This window comes from Stenella coeruleoalba (assembly GCF_951394435.1).
Source record: "Stenella coeruleoalba genome assembly, chromosome: 14".
Lineage (NCBI taxonomy): Eukaryota > Metazoa > Chordata > Mammalia > Artiodactyla > Delphinidae > Stenella > Stenella coeruleoalba.
The window spans coordinates 79,947,414-79,962,019 of NC_137160.1; the positions used below are offsets into that span (position 1 = coordinate 79,947,414).

The 14,606-nt window shown below is 48.2% G+C and overlaps 1 protein-coding gene across 1 annotated transcript; it reads left to right on the top strand.

Annotated features, from left to right (window-relative positions):
• The first annotated feature begins 834 nt into the window (after positions 1-834).
• Positions 835-14,308, top strand: PRKAB1 (protein kinase AMP-activated non-catalytic subunit beta 1). The gene is made up of 7 exons (XM_079943394.1): positions 835-3,858; positions 6,403-6,566; positions 7,762-7,855; positions 8,117-8,231; positions 10,301-10,434; positions 11,947-12,015; positions 12,266-14,308. Exons 1-7 carry the CDS (start codon positions 3,700-3,702, stop codon positions 12,341-12,343), a joined length of 813 nt encoding a protein of 270 aa, XP_079799520.1. The 5' UTR covers positions 835-3,699; the 3' UTR covers positions 12,344-14,308.
• Positions 14,309-14,606: the final 298 nt, after the last annotated feature.

A 14,606-nucleotide genomic window follows, 5' to 3' on the forward strand; every position in this document is an offset into this window, starting at 1 on the left:
CTTGCTGATTCCAATCTGTTCTCAGGAAGGAGGCCCCAAAATATTAACCTCAGGCTTTTTAGTCATGGGTAAAAGGATTAATGAGATTTTTCTCTGACTCTGGATGAGACTTCTGAGGACTTGAACACCTGTTTCTCTCTGGGCTTAAATCTGGTTGAGCTGGGCTCCTGGCAATGGCCCTGGTTTGTTTGGGGGTAATTTATGAAATCATCCATCTTTACCCTGACTCCAGACTGAGACCAGTGAGCAGATGATGCCTCTGACACATGATGCCCTACCATTTATACCTCCTGGGACACCCCTGCCTTCCCCCCTCCCTGCCCCCTGCCCCTGCAACAGAGTAGTCTGACACCCATGCCAGCAGAGGGTCAGGGAAAGAAGAGGCATTTCTGATGCTTGGGAGAATCATGAACTATTGTTAAGTGAAGATAAATAACACAGAGTAACCCGTGAGAGATGCAGCTGAAATCCAAGTTGACACTTGTAATTGGAGAGTCTACCCTATCTGTGATGTTCAATATGGGGCCAAAAGCTGATACCAATGTTAGTTTCTCTGTCCATGAAGTCTTAACACAGTATGGCAAGACTCCCTCATCAGCAGTTACACAGACTCCTTGTTGTACTCATCTTTATCTCTTTGAGATCTCCCTGAATGTGTCCCAAAGTCAGTTTTTAAAAATTTTTTATTTGGCCACACCGGAACCCCAACCAGCGATCAAACCCATGCCCCCTGCAGTGGAAGCACGGAGTCCTAACCAGTGGACCACCAGGGAATGCCCAGTTTTGGGAATACAACGTAGCATTGTAAGTCAGACTGTCCCAAACATATCCTCCAAATTTGGTGTAAATCTATCTATCTGCTTTCACCTGATACAATTACAAATAGACACAAACTTAAAAAAGAAAATGAGCTCAATGAAGGCAAAAGTGGTCCTTTCTGAAATGTCAGTGTGTCCTAGAATTCAACTGTACATCCCTATTGTGTTGTGTGGCGGACACTCTGTAAGTAAGAAAAGACTTTACACAACTACTTCTGGTTCTCATGGTCAAATGTTTCTGTTGGAGAGAGGCCAGGACCACGGCTAGTCCATACGGCTGTATTTGTACAAATTAGAAAAAGGCACCCGTTCCTCCAGGCAGGTGGAACCTTGGGACCTACTTGTGTCCTCGGGTAGGCACCCCTGTGCAGGGTGCACCTGTACAATCCCAGTTACCGGGCTGTCTCAGCAGTTGAAAACTTCAGGATATCACTTATCTTATCCGAGCCAGAGTAGAAGTCTTGAAACTTTCTTCATGCATAGAAGTATCTGGATTAGGGGTCCATAACTCATGTGTTTTTCCTTATCTCTCAAGTTGTTTGGGGAAGAACCAAAGATCAACATCTTTATATCCATGGCTTCTTCATTGCCTATTGTGAGCAATAAGAACAGGTCAAGGAATGTGTTCTGGGTTATCCGTTGGCCTGGCTTTAGTGCTTTCAGGGCTTCTCTAGAACCCCTTGCCTCCTGTATTGCTGCCTTTCTGTGAGTGTGTTTTCACCTCTATTCTATAGATTCCTTTAGGGCTGGAACCACGTCTTATTTACTTTTGTCTTTAAAAAAAATGTTTTTAAATTACAAAAGTAGTACATCCTTGCAGTAGAAATATTTTAAAACAGTAAGCTAAAAGTGAAAATCCCCTATCTGTTCCTGTTTCCAATTTGAGTCCTCTCCCAAGAGGGGACCACTGTTAACAGCGTGTTGTACATCTTCCCAGAACTTTCCATTTGTAAGCATAACGATGCTCATAAAAGTGCTAGTGTTTATTGGATGCTTACTAAGTGTCAGGTGCTATGCTAAGCACTTTTCCTGTGTGTTCTCAATTAATTCACAAAACAAGCCTATGAGGTCGGTGTTTTTTTATTCCCCATTTCACAAAAGAGGAAACCAGGTGATACTACTAAGTGGTAAAGCCAGAATTTGAACCGAGGCAGGCTGACTTCAGAGCTCATGCTGTTAAAACCTCTATTGTTCTGCCACTTGCTTTGGGGATTTGGAATGTCATAGACATTTCTCTATAGTTGCCCACATAATTCTATTTCCTCCTTTTTAAAAGTTGCTCATTATTCTATAAAATGAATGTATTTAATTCATTTAGCCATTCTCCTACTGACAAACTTCTTAGGATTCTGCAGTTTTCCATTTCCTTATTTCATCAAATCTAAGATTCCATTGATTGTAAGATGCACCGTTTCAGAGATTAAAATGTGAAATAAAATGTGCATCTTACAATTAATGTATTATGGCATTAGAAACAATGCTGCAAATGAACATTGCATATAATTTTCACATGTGTATTTCTGTAGACATTTTCTAGAAGTAAATTTGTGCACCAAAATGAAGGTGCATTTTTAAAAATTTTATAGATACTGCCAAATTCCCCATATCTTAATCATCTGTGTCTCCCATTTATGTCACACAATGTCTGGCATTATGTAGGTACTAAATAAATGTTTGTTCCGTGGACAAAATGCATGACCAGGCCCAGCAAATGCAAAGCATTTTGGCATACTCGCATGCAAACACACAGGCCACTACCACACACACCACCACCAACAAAAATCCTAACAGTGACCAACAAGGAGATTAGAATATTTTAGCACCACATGTGTACACACTTCTTGCTGAAGCACTGGCCACAGTAAATGACAAACGCTAATAAATGCATTTTATGCAGAATTATGTGTTCGAAGTGATTTTAAAATAGCTTGCAAAGTTACCTGTCAAAAGGCTGTGCACTCAATTTTTTGAAAATACACGAATAATTCCAGCATTTTACAACCCCCAAGCTACTAGACGTGAGAAGTTTCCAGAGAGTTTAATTGTCTGTCATTTTCTCAAACACCTGCAAGACTGTCTGCATAAGAATCACCTGGAGTGCTTATTAAACTGCAGACCCCACGCCAGAGCTTTGGAATCATAATTTCTGGGGATTAGGGGCAGGTGAATCTGCATTTTAAACAGGCACTCCACGTGATTCTAAGGCACTCAAAGGCGTGAAAGCTAGCGCATTAAAGGGCTTTAAGGAGTCTTAATTAGATTTGCCCTTTAGAACGACCCCTTTGGCTGTAAAGTGTAGAATCAACTGGAAGTGGGCAAAAGTAACCGAGATAACTAACACCATAGCTCATCCCAGAGCGAGGAGGGCGGCCCAGATGGCCTGCGCGCTTCTGCGTCCCCTGCTGGCCCTCAGCAGCCACGTCCTGGACCGGCCGGAGCGGCCAACTGCGACTGCGCCCTCCGGAGCCCGCCGGGACCATCTGGGTGCTTGCCAACGCGCTGACCTGGACCGGAAGCGGAAGTGAGGTCAAGTTCGCCTCGCGCGCTTCTCCCGCCGCAACCACTCCCAACCCTGTGGGTTGGGTCGCTTTGCGCAAGTGTCGGAAGCGGAAGTTGTTAAGACGTGGGGGAGTTCTTGGGAGAGAGTCGAGTTTTCCTAGCGCTCGGTGTGTTCGGTCTGCGGCGGCCTGAGCAGCAGGTAAAGCGCATTTGTGAGACCTCGGCAGCCCTGCTACCCGGCCCAAGCCGGATCCCGACCCCGTATCCTAGCCTGAGGGGTGTGGTGCACGGTGCTCCGACTCCTTCCTAGGGTCCTGGTGGAGGTACCGGGAGTCACTTGTTCCTCCCTTGGAGTGAGGCCCCCTGTCCGGCTACCTCCGCCATGGGCAACACGAGCAGCGAGCGCGCTGCGCTGGACCGGCAGGGCGGCCACAAGACGCCCCGAGGGGACAGCTCGGGGGGCTCCAAGGATGGGGACAGGCCCAAGATCCTGATGGACAGCCCCGAGGACGCTGACCTCTTCCACTCCGAGGAAATCAAGGTAATGGGGGTGTGGGAATCTGATTCCCCTTGACTAATGTTGAAATCTCCTAGAGCCTTCCCCTCGTATCCCCTCTAATCATCAGAAGTGGGAGAATCCTCTTAGCAGCTCAGGAACCTGTGTCTAATTACAGATATGAGAAAGTCACCCTGAGGGAGGAGGAATTCACTTCGTTTAACATCATTAAGGAAGAGGCAGCTCTGAGACAGGTTCAAATTCTTAATTAATTAAGATCGTGGCTCTAGCAGTAATTGAGTCCCAGTCTCTGCTTTTCTCTTAGGTATGATTAATTTCACAGCTCTGAGAAATCTTCCACCACCTTTACGCAGACTGGCGCTTTTTGTAATAGTTTTGCAGTTAACTTTCAGTTTTGGAGATAAACCAGAACATGTGTAAGGTGAACGTAGAGTCGAACAGCTGACTGCAGCTGCCAGAGGTCTTTAGTTTTGCTGAAAAGTTGTGGTTCACCCTTTAGAGCAAGCATAGAAAAGTAATTTGACTTCCGGAGGTCAGTGAGTAAGTGAAACATCAGTCTGAAGGAGGCAGCCAGCTGCTCGGCTTCTCTCTCCTATTGTTTATATATGACTTAATATTTTAAACAGGCCAAAGCAAACATTTTTGCAGGCCAGATTTGGCCGTCCTGCTGCGGTCTGCTTTAACTCATTAAAAACTCTAAAGACAGGTTCTCCATTCCTGCTTCAGCCACTTTTCCTGCTAACCACCTGCTATGGTCAGTTTCTAGGGGCAGAGCCCGGTCCAAGAATACTTAGTGATTCTGCCAGCTGATACGTATGTGGTATATCCTAAAGAAATGAACAACTAAATACTTAAAGGGCACTGCAACAAGTAGGTTTAGGAAAGATGACAAGCACCTCTTCCCCCTCCGACACACATTCTGTTAGTATCTAGTTGCCTATTAATCATCATTGCCCATTAGGCTAATTGGCAACTCATCCCAGCTGTACTCATTTTCCCTCAGATGCTGGCTTGGGTGATCGCATTATTATCTTATATCCTCACCTGAATCTTGGCTTTGAGGCTAACCTATAAAGAGTCTGCCTTTTTTTTTTTTTTTTTGGGTGGTGCGCGGGCCTCTCACTGCTGTGGCCTCTCCCACTGCTGTGGCCTCTCCCGTTGCGGAGCACAGGCTCCGGACGCGCAGGCTCAGCGGCCATCGCTCACGGGCCCAGCCGCTCCGTGGCATGTGGGATCTTCCCGGACCGGGGCACGAACCCGCGTCCCCTGCATCAGCAGGCGGACCCTCAACCACTGCGCCACCAGGGAAACCCCTAAAGAGTCTGCTTTTACTTGGCCCTCCAGCCTGTGATTTCATCTTGCTTTCTGAATTCGTTGCATTCCTGAAGCTGTGTGCAAAGTGAACTTTGGAATCCTGTTTATCCAATGATTTGACATCTCTTCCCCTAGAAATAATTTTGGCCCAAGGGCAGCCATTTAAGATACCCTAAGAATCAAGCTACTTTCTTTAAGAAATATTCTTTTGTTTTAAAACTCTTATAAGAAATGTTTAGCATACAGATGATCTGTAGAGAATGATTTAAATAATTTCCATTATCATTTCCACAGAAGTTACTGAAATGATGTAGCAGACACACTGGATTGAATGCTCGGATACAAAAAACAAGTCGTGAATTCTTTTAACTACACTTGCTCACCATTTTGCCTGTGGCTAGTTATCACACCCTCAGTGGAAAGAGATTCCAGTCTGTTGTTCTTTAATCTGTAAATTTTGTTAAAGGTCACAGAAATGCAGGTATCTTTTAAATGAGCTCAGGTCAGTATTTGAATTGAAGGTGCTGGAAACCTGCTCCAGACCTTTTAAGAGTCTATCACAGCCTAGAACTCCTGCTCTTTGGCTTCTGACCAGGAAAAATGTAAGAGATCCAAAACCACACCCAGAGTCAGATGTGTTTTTTGTCTCTCGTCCCGGAACACCTCCTTTATACAGCGCTGCCCACATAAGAAGTTACTGTTTACCGTAATGAACATCAGTCTTTGTCTTATCTTTTTCTCCCTGGTGCCTGGACAGCACTCAGTGATTAGCTTTTGCCTTCCTCAGCACCTGGGCTTGCCAGTTTTCAAGTTGACAGCTCTGGAATTGTCCCTAGTAATTTTTCATGTACTTCAAATCTTGCTTAATTAAGGGAGGAGAATGACATTTATTAAGCTAATCTCAAATTCATTCACTGCCTTCTTGCAAGTGAGCTTTATAACTTCTAGAATTTTGACGACGACCTCCTAAATAACAGCAGTAACAGTAGCTAATAATTACGAAGCGCCTACTCTGGGTCCGACACTATGCAGAGCTTTCTACATGGGCTGTCTTGTCTCACTCAGCCTGCACAATAACCTTAAGAAATAGGTGCTTTTATCATCTCCATTTTGCAAGTGAGTTAACGAGCTGGAATATGAACCTGGGTAGCGACAGCTGCGTCTTTAGAATGAATTGTCAGTATGAGGGTAATTGTCTCTTGCAGGGAGCTCACTAATGGCTTCCTGTTCCTGAGTCAAGCGCTCTGCTTCCAGGCTCCGGAGAAGGAGGAGTTCCTGGCCTGGCAGCACGATCTGGAAGTGAACGACAAAGCTCCTGCCCAGGCTCGGCCAACTGTGTTTCGATGGACGGGGGGCGGAAAGGAAGTTTACTTATCTGGGTCCTTCAACAATTGGAGTAAACTTCCCCTCACGAGAAGGTAATCGCCTGGGTGTGTTCATCGACTTGTCTTAACCCAGGGCTACTCTGGTTACTCCTGTGGGTGAATAGAAGAGGATGTTTTTATAAAGTTGATGCTGAATGGAAAAATAGTTGTGCTTAATTATTCACAGGATTCAAATCTCACACACCAAGGAGTCGTGCTAGGTTTAGAGCACACTTAGAAGAAAACGTTGCACAGTTATGAGCATTTCCGTTTCACAGACACCTTGCACTTCAGATATTCTAGCTTTGCGTCTGTTCAGCAGGACTGTTTTCAGAAAGAGAACTCTATTCCTAGCGCCGTGGACAGAGCGGGATTTGAGTCCTTGTTGGCTGAGCTGAGCCTCTGTGTTCCCCTCTGTGAGACGGGAACGTTGGACCAGATGATCTCCGAGCTTCCTTCTAACTTGGACTCTGTATCACTTTTGTTTGAAAGGTACACATTATGTAGGCGCCATTAGCACGACTATAGCCAAACACTTGCTCAGACACCCTAGCATGGACGGCTGTCTCAGATTGTCAGTGGAAAAGCATCTTCACGAGTAAGTCCTCTTGATGAAACAAAGGAAGAAATCGTGCCCTGCTGGGCCAGGGCTGGTTCTTGATAAGGAGCTGCCTGCTTTTCCAGGGGTCCAGTTGGTGTAGGAGGGAGCCACTCAGCCCAGTTACAAGGCATGCTAGTCGGAAGAACAAAACAATCAAATGAGAGAGGTTCCGTGGAACCCTTTTCTTTAGTAGTTATACGAGTTGCTTTAGGGAACTGTTGGTACATCCTGTGAAATTGATCCCCTGTCCTGAGCTAGGCAAGCTAGCAAAGGGTAAAACTTGGCGGGCGGCTTGCTGTTTATCTTGTGCTGCCATCCTCCTTGGCATCCAGGCTGCCAGGTGTTATTCTGCACACAAGTTGAGGACGAATGACTGTTCGTTGACCTTTTGATGGTAGGAATGTGGACTCCTGGTGTTTGAGCAAAGCGAGTTTTCCAGGAAACCTCTTACGATGCCGCTTCCTGGTAGCCTTTCTAGATTGAGATCATTATACTGAATTGTCTGAATTGGTGAAAAATGTTTATTTCTCATGCAGCTGAACCCTTGATTTTACGTGGAAGTTTTGTTTTGTTCCGTGGCTGGTTTTGCAAGTCAGCTAAGAGGGCAGCCCACCCCGCTAACATCGTCTGCTTCCCTTTTTCTTGCAGCCACAATAACTTTGTAGCCATCCTGGACCTGCCGGAAGGAGAGCATCAGTACAAGTTCTTCGTGGATGGTCAGTGGACACACGACCCTTCTGAGGTACCCTTCCTCCCGCCCTTGGTCCTCTGGCCGCCCCCACAATCCAGACAAGTTGCCAGGTCCCTTTGTCCTGCTGGTCGAAGTCCCTGTGCGTGGCCGAGCTAGATAGCAGCGCTCCTTGTCGGCCTACTGGCATCCTTGACGGAGATGAGCAGGTGGGCCAGCCAGGAGATGAGACCTTCCAGCAGGGCTGCTGGATCCTCTAAAGACACCTCTAGAGACTGTCCACATTGTGATTTCTGCCTGTCTGTCTCTTCCCAGCCGATAGTGACCAGCCAGCTTGGCACAGTAAACAACATCATTCAAGTGAAGAAAACTGACTTTGAAGTATTTGATGCTTTAATGGTGGATTCCCAAAAGTGCTCCGACGTGTCTGGTATGAGCAGTTATTTTTACCACGTGTGTGCCGGTGGGGGCTGTATAGATTAGAAATACCTTGTTTCTCTTGCCTCTCGCTCTTGAGTGGGAGCCGCCCAATCGGTGGGTGTCCGTATCTCCCCAAAGAGCCACAAAACTAATTCCTAACTCTGTGTCAGGTCAGGTTGCTAAAATCTAGCTCTGAGGGACCCGTAAGTCACTTTTTGGGTCATCTCCAGGATTCCATAGGTCTGCTTGGCCACAGAGAGCAGACACTGGAAACGGAACCAGAGCTTGGTCTTGTGCCAAGGCAGGCCCAAGAGGCCCTAGAGAGTTGCATCGGGTCGGTGAGGGGCCAGCACTGGGGAAGCCAGCCTGCTCGGGGCACCTGGAGAGTTTCAGCCCAACAGGTGATAAACTGACCCCTCAGTGACCTTGGCATCATTTGCGTGGTCCATGAGCACCTTGTCAGAATCCCTTCTTGGCGGGGGTAAGGCTCACCACAGAACAGGCTACACAGCACAACCTGCTCAGTATGGTCCTAGTAAAACTCTCCCATCTTCCAAGAGTCATCCGATCATCGAACTTTCAGTAAATTGCCTTGCATCCAAACCCACAGGAAGAAACTGCTTGGAAACAGCATGTGCTACGCAGGGAGAAGGATGCGTTGGCATGGACAGTGTTCACACCAGCTGCACTGCCCCTTCTTGCAGGGCCTCAAACCGTCCCAGGACCCCTATGGGAAGCAGTGAAGGTTCCCCGGGACTGTGCCTGACCGTCTAGGAAAACGGGTTCAGTTCGCAGGATGATTCTTCATTGTCGCCTGCCTGGGCCTGGAGGTCCTGCCCCCCAGGATCTCTTAACTCTTTATCAGCTCAGAACTCACACTGGCAGGTGGACCAGGTGGCTGGCAAGTCATGTTATTGAGCAGGAATTGGAAATCCAAAAATAGCATTCTCTGCTCTGGATAGCTAACTGGTCTTTTAGAGAAGTCATTTCTGTTTTATTCAGACAGGTGGGAATTGGGGGGTGGGGGAAATGCCCAGATAGCCCTTACTTGCTGATAAGTGAAATTTTACGCCACAGTCCAAAGCTTTTAGTCAAGATTGTGCAGCAGAGGTTGCCTGGGGAAAGGAGGCTGACCCCTCACTGCTGGGAAACCAACTTCAGGCTCTCCATACTCTTCTCATACGTAGACACTCCCTTTCTCAAAATACATATTGACTCCTAAAGGCTCAGTTTTCTGCACTGAATGCCTTTCTCAGTTTCCTGCTGTGGTAGGGCTGGGTTGTGTGAAGGGAGTCTGTCCCCTAGAGAATGACGTGGAAGGAATTGGCGGAGCCAAGCCATCTCAGCTTTACGGGGACAGCACGAGTCTCGGCGGCCAGACACATCCCAGGTGTCCTTTGGATCACAGCTCAGTCCCCGCCAGCTGGCCAGATGTCACTGAGTGGGCAGCTTTGAAGCTTACGGAACACTGCACTTCTAGAAGCTTCTTACTATATCTGTATAACAGGGAAACTCCAGCATGAGTTTAAGAGGAACCGGAGAGCGCTGGAGGCAGAGAGCCTCTAGAGGTCAGGTCTTCAACTTCTCGTTGTTTTAGTTTTGAAACGCGCCGGCGCCTCTGTGTGAACAGGCTGCTTTATCTTCGCTTTTATTCTGGCTGCTGGCGCGCCTCACTTGGGCCCAGCCGCATAAGCCTCACTGGAAGCCTTGAGCTTCTGTGCTGTTCTTGCCAGCCCGGCCTGCAGCAAGGAGGCCGCATCGGCCTGCGGTGGCTGTAGGGTCAGGTCACTGTGAGCAGCTTCCCACGACTCGGTCCCAGACTCACTGCTTTGCCACGACTGCTGTCTGCCACCAGAGCGTCAGAATTCACTACTTGAGTTTTATGCCTGTCACTCAAATTCCAGAAGTGTTTTCTCATTGCCTCTGCTCTTCCCCCTTGGGGCCAGTATATCCTTCAAGAGAATATAAATCTGTACTGAGGGAACAGGAGACATGGAAAACTAAATGTCACCACAAATTGAGACTATTCCCAGGACTCCTAATTTTCCAAGTAAATGTCCTGTCACCATCTCCCAACAGAGCTGTCCAGTTCCCCACCAGGACCCTACCATCAGGAGCCTTACGTCTGGAAACCAGAGGAGCGGTTTAAAGCACCACCCATCCTCCCGCCACATCTTCTCCAGGTCATCCTGAACAAGGACACAGGGATTTCTGTGAGTAACCAGACATCTGCCCAGACCGTCCTCCACGGTCACGTTCAGCTGCTCCCTTCGGTGCACATCTTGCAAGGCAGCTCGTGAAAATGTTCAATGTCACCCATCGGTGTTAACTGCCGGGGTCCCCCTCTGACGTGGGAACGGGCTACTCACAAGATGTTCCCAGAGTGGGCCTCCCCATCCCACAAAGCCTTTCTGAGCCCTTCCTCTTGTGTTCCACTCCCATCTCAAATTTCAGGACAAAATACATAACCGCCTCTTCTCAGTAAGCTGCATGGTGGAATTCCTCCTCTGGCCCCCAGATTTTAGAATCTTGTTTGTTTGTTTTGCCGCGCTCGGAATGTGGGATCTTAGTTCCCCAACCAGGGATCGAACCCACACCCACTGCAGTGGAAGCGCGAAGTCTTAACCACTGAACTGCCAGGGAAGTTCCAGAATCTAGTTTTAATCCCCAAATTGCTTTTAGAAACCTCAGGGCTCATGGATCAAAATTTGGGGTATGTGGGTAACACGCATTGCCTCTGGGAAATTGATATTACTTATAAAAAGAAGTGTGCTTCCTGCTGAATCCTGAAGAGCACCCCATTATTCCCCGCGTTTGATTTTCCATCCTGTTTGACCTGAGCTGCCTGGTTCCCCGGCTCTGGACTGTGCAGCGTAGCCATAATTCTTGGGAGTCCAGGTGTTCTTCAGCCTTGTCCAGGCCACCACCTAACAGGCAGACGCTCCAGGGTGATCAGGTAACTGCTGCTGCTCTAGACGCCACACAGAAGTGGGTGCACGTGTGCTGAGCAGGGGGCTGGAGGTGTACACGTGCAGGCATCCCCGCAGCAGTCACGGTGTGTCCCCCAGGGACTCGCTGTTCTTGGGGCCGCCCCGCCCCAAGCACACATCTGACAGCTGAGCCGGCTTTTACTGGATGCTTTTTCTGTTTTGAATTAGCATTTATAAAATTGGGGAGTGTACGTTGGGGGAAAAATAAAGAAAAACCTCGATTTCTGGCTTCTCTGAAAAAATAGGAAGGTGTGGCAACATTGCCTCGTATGTGAGCTCTTACGGAGTCAGAGCGCCTCTCCCCTCCCCCAGTCATCCAGTGCATTCTTCAGGCTCCCCGTCTGAGTCTCAGAGACATGAGTTTGCAACACACTGCTCAGGAGCGTTGAGTATTGATCATTTCTTCCCGCTTTTTCTAAAAGCCCCTTCACTGCACGGCTTTCTTCCTGCCCCTCCTCCAAAGAGAGGACAGAGCCACGGCCCACAATCTAGATGAAGCCTGGCCAGAGATGCACACCAGTGCGCCCAGCAGACCCCGAGAGCGCCCCTTAGTTGGAGCACCAGGCATGACCCCTCGCCCACCCAGTCATCGTGCACAAGCCCTTTCACTGCCTGACAAGGAAGAAAGGGGCCTGAGAGCCTGCCTCCTTCCCTCTGAAATCCAGTGCCGTGAAACACGGGAGAATCTTGATTTCCAAATCTGAAGTGCACACGTCTGCTTTTGCTCCCCCGCAGTGTGATCCAGCTTTGCTCCCTGAGCCCAACCACGTCATGCTGAACCACCTCTATGCACTTTCCATTAAGGTAAGGATGTGTTTGTTACTTACTGTGTTTCTCCAAGTGTGCTCTGAGGCCCCCTAGCGACGGCACTACCTGCAGTATCGATACTTACCTGAAGGGCGGCTTCCGGGACCTGACCCAGACCCGTAGGCTCCTCTTCCGAAGGGAGGCCCAGGAACCTGCTTTACTCAGGCCTCCTGATGATTCTCACGCTCCCTAAACTTTGAGCCTCCTGACTTAGTCCTGCCTTTGGTGATTTCCGCCTCTTCCTCAGGACGGAGTGATGGTGCTCAGCGCGACCCACCGGTACAAGAAAAAATACGTCACCACCTTGTTATACAAGCCCATATGAAGAGCTGGGGCCAGCCGTGGGCCCCAGGGGGCAGTGTGCACCACCGGGCTCCACGCGTGCATGCTTTTCACTAGACAGGATGGACTGTAAATTTCCCATTTCACGCTCTTTAGAAGACATTTCGTACCCGCTCGACTCCTACTTGAAGGTTTGTTCCAGACACAGCAGCTCCTGGAGCGCCTCGGTCTGTAACAGTCCTCTTAGCACCCGGTGGCTGTGAGCCCTGGGGCTCATCAAGGCTGAGGGGGGAGAGGGAGCAGACGGTCTGCACCCCACACCACGGTGCAGGTCTAAATTTACATCCTCTGAACTGGTCACGGAGACTTTTCTTAAGCCAAAAAGGAACCCGAGCCACTTTGCTGGTGGAAATCCGGGAAGCAGGTACCGAGGCCGCACAGAATTTCTCATCTTGTGTGTGTGTCTTGACTTGTCCCTGCTGAGGCCTGGCTGTGGACCTAACGGCGAGTATGGTACTGGTCTCTGCCTGTCCTCTGAATTCAGAGCAATAGATCGTCTTCCATTCCCTGCTCCAGGGAGGCATAATTTCTATAGAAATTAGAACCTGTCTAATTTCCAGATGAAGTTTTACAATTCTTTCTTACACTTATGTGCACTAAGTATTTTTTTTTAACCAGAGGTGGCTGACTGTACAGCCTTAGGGCAATTTTTAAATCACCCCAACTAGACTATAGATCATGTGACCTGTGCTGAGCAATAATCTGTTCTCAGAACAGACTTGGAAAACCATGGCCAGATATCTCCGTTAAGCTGGAGGATCCTGCGGACTGACCACCGCTAGCTGGAAGGTTGTCCAGCTTTTTATTCGATTCGTAATGAGGTGACAGTGTTAGCACGCAAATTTTGGAGAGGCACCCTACCCTAGCCTGTGCCACCTTGCTTGGGACCTCTGGTCCCTCCTTAGCAAAGAAGGCTGTAGCAATTGCTGTTGCTTCTTCTGGAAGGAAATTAGAACTTGCGGCAGCCTTCTGAATTTGTGTGAGGAAATCATCCTTTGGACCAAAGCGAACCTCTCCACACGGCTTGGAGATGCCGGAGACATGCCCGTTAGCAAGGTTCCTGTCCCCAGGTCGGTGGAAGCTGTCGTCCTGCGCTTTGTTCCTGCTGGGAGACGGAGGAACCATATCCCTGGTGTCTCATATTTATTTGGCGAACCTGGGTCTGGGATACCCTTTTTCGTTACTGTTTCCAAAACACTGAATTACTGTCACCTTGATGTACAGGTTTCAATAAAGCTTTGTAAAGATAACAGACGTGCACTTGGAGGAAGGTTTGATTTCGTGCAGTCATTTGGAGAAGAGACTGGAGCTCTCCCCGAGCTTTATTCAGTGCAGTGCTTTTCAGTCTTTTTCCCGCCTTGGCACACATTGAAAATGGTACCATCCTTGTGGCACTCTGGGGTGAGTGGACGGGGCAGCTCGGCTCCCTCTCGGGCTGAGGGCCTTTCTCTGACCCACCTATTCCGCACGCAGATTAGAAGGCCGTTAAGAGGCTGTAAAATCGAGCCCCATGGAACCGCTCGACCACAGGGGAAGCCGAGGAAAAGCAGCAGTGAAGGCCCCGGCTTGCGCAAGTTGGCAGCATCCCCGCTCCGAGGTCCTGCTGCTTCTTGCTCATTGACAAGCACCACAGGGGAGCCTGGGATCATGACGCCCTCTTGGAAGACACCAGGATGTTCTGGAGTCAGCTGTTCTCACCAGCTAAAAGGGCCTCTGTCCCTTCTACCAAAAAGATGGAGGGTTACAGTGTCCCTTTAGTAATAAGCCTTTTCTTCCCAGGTATCAGGAAATGTAAATAAATTTGGGAGAAAGGGGAACCCCTTAGGTCATCTGGTCCACTTGAGGTGGAGAAAGCTTAGAAGGCATTCCTAGCTGGGTAATTAGCCGTCTCACTCTGAAAACCCAAGTGATGTGGGAACCCTAGATGTAGGGATTGGAGGGATTATTTAAGTAGACTAAGGAAATACATAAAAATCCTCTATCCAAAACTGAATCAAAACTTTTTTCTATTTTTTAAAAATTATTGAAGTATAGTTGATTTTACAGTATTGTGTTAGGTTCAGGTCTACAGCATAGTGAGTCACTGTTTTTTGTAGCTTGTGTGTCATTGTAGGTTATTATAAGATACTGGGTATGATTCCCTGTACTATGCAGCAAATCCCTGTTGCTTATCTATTTTATGTATAGTAGTTTATATCTGTTAATCCTGTGCCCCTAATTTGTCCCTCCCCTCCCTTTCCCCTTTG

What these genes read in the sequence shown, in the direction of transcription:
- PRKAB1 (XM_079943394.1), top strand. Translation starts at nt 3,700, where the DNA reads ATGGGCAACACGAGCAGCGAGCGCGCTGCGCTGGACCGGCAGGGCGGC. An exon ending in TCCACTCCGAGGAAATCAAG is followed by an intron (nt 3,859 to 6,402) that starts GTAATGGGGGTG and finishes CTCTGCTTCCAG; the next exon opens with GCTCCGGAGAAGGAGGAGTT. An exon ending in AAACTTCCCCTCACGAGAAG is followed by an intron (nt 6,567 to 7,761) that starts GTAATCGCCTGG and finishes TTTTTCTTGCAG; the next exon opens with CCACAATAACTTTGTAGCCA.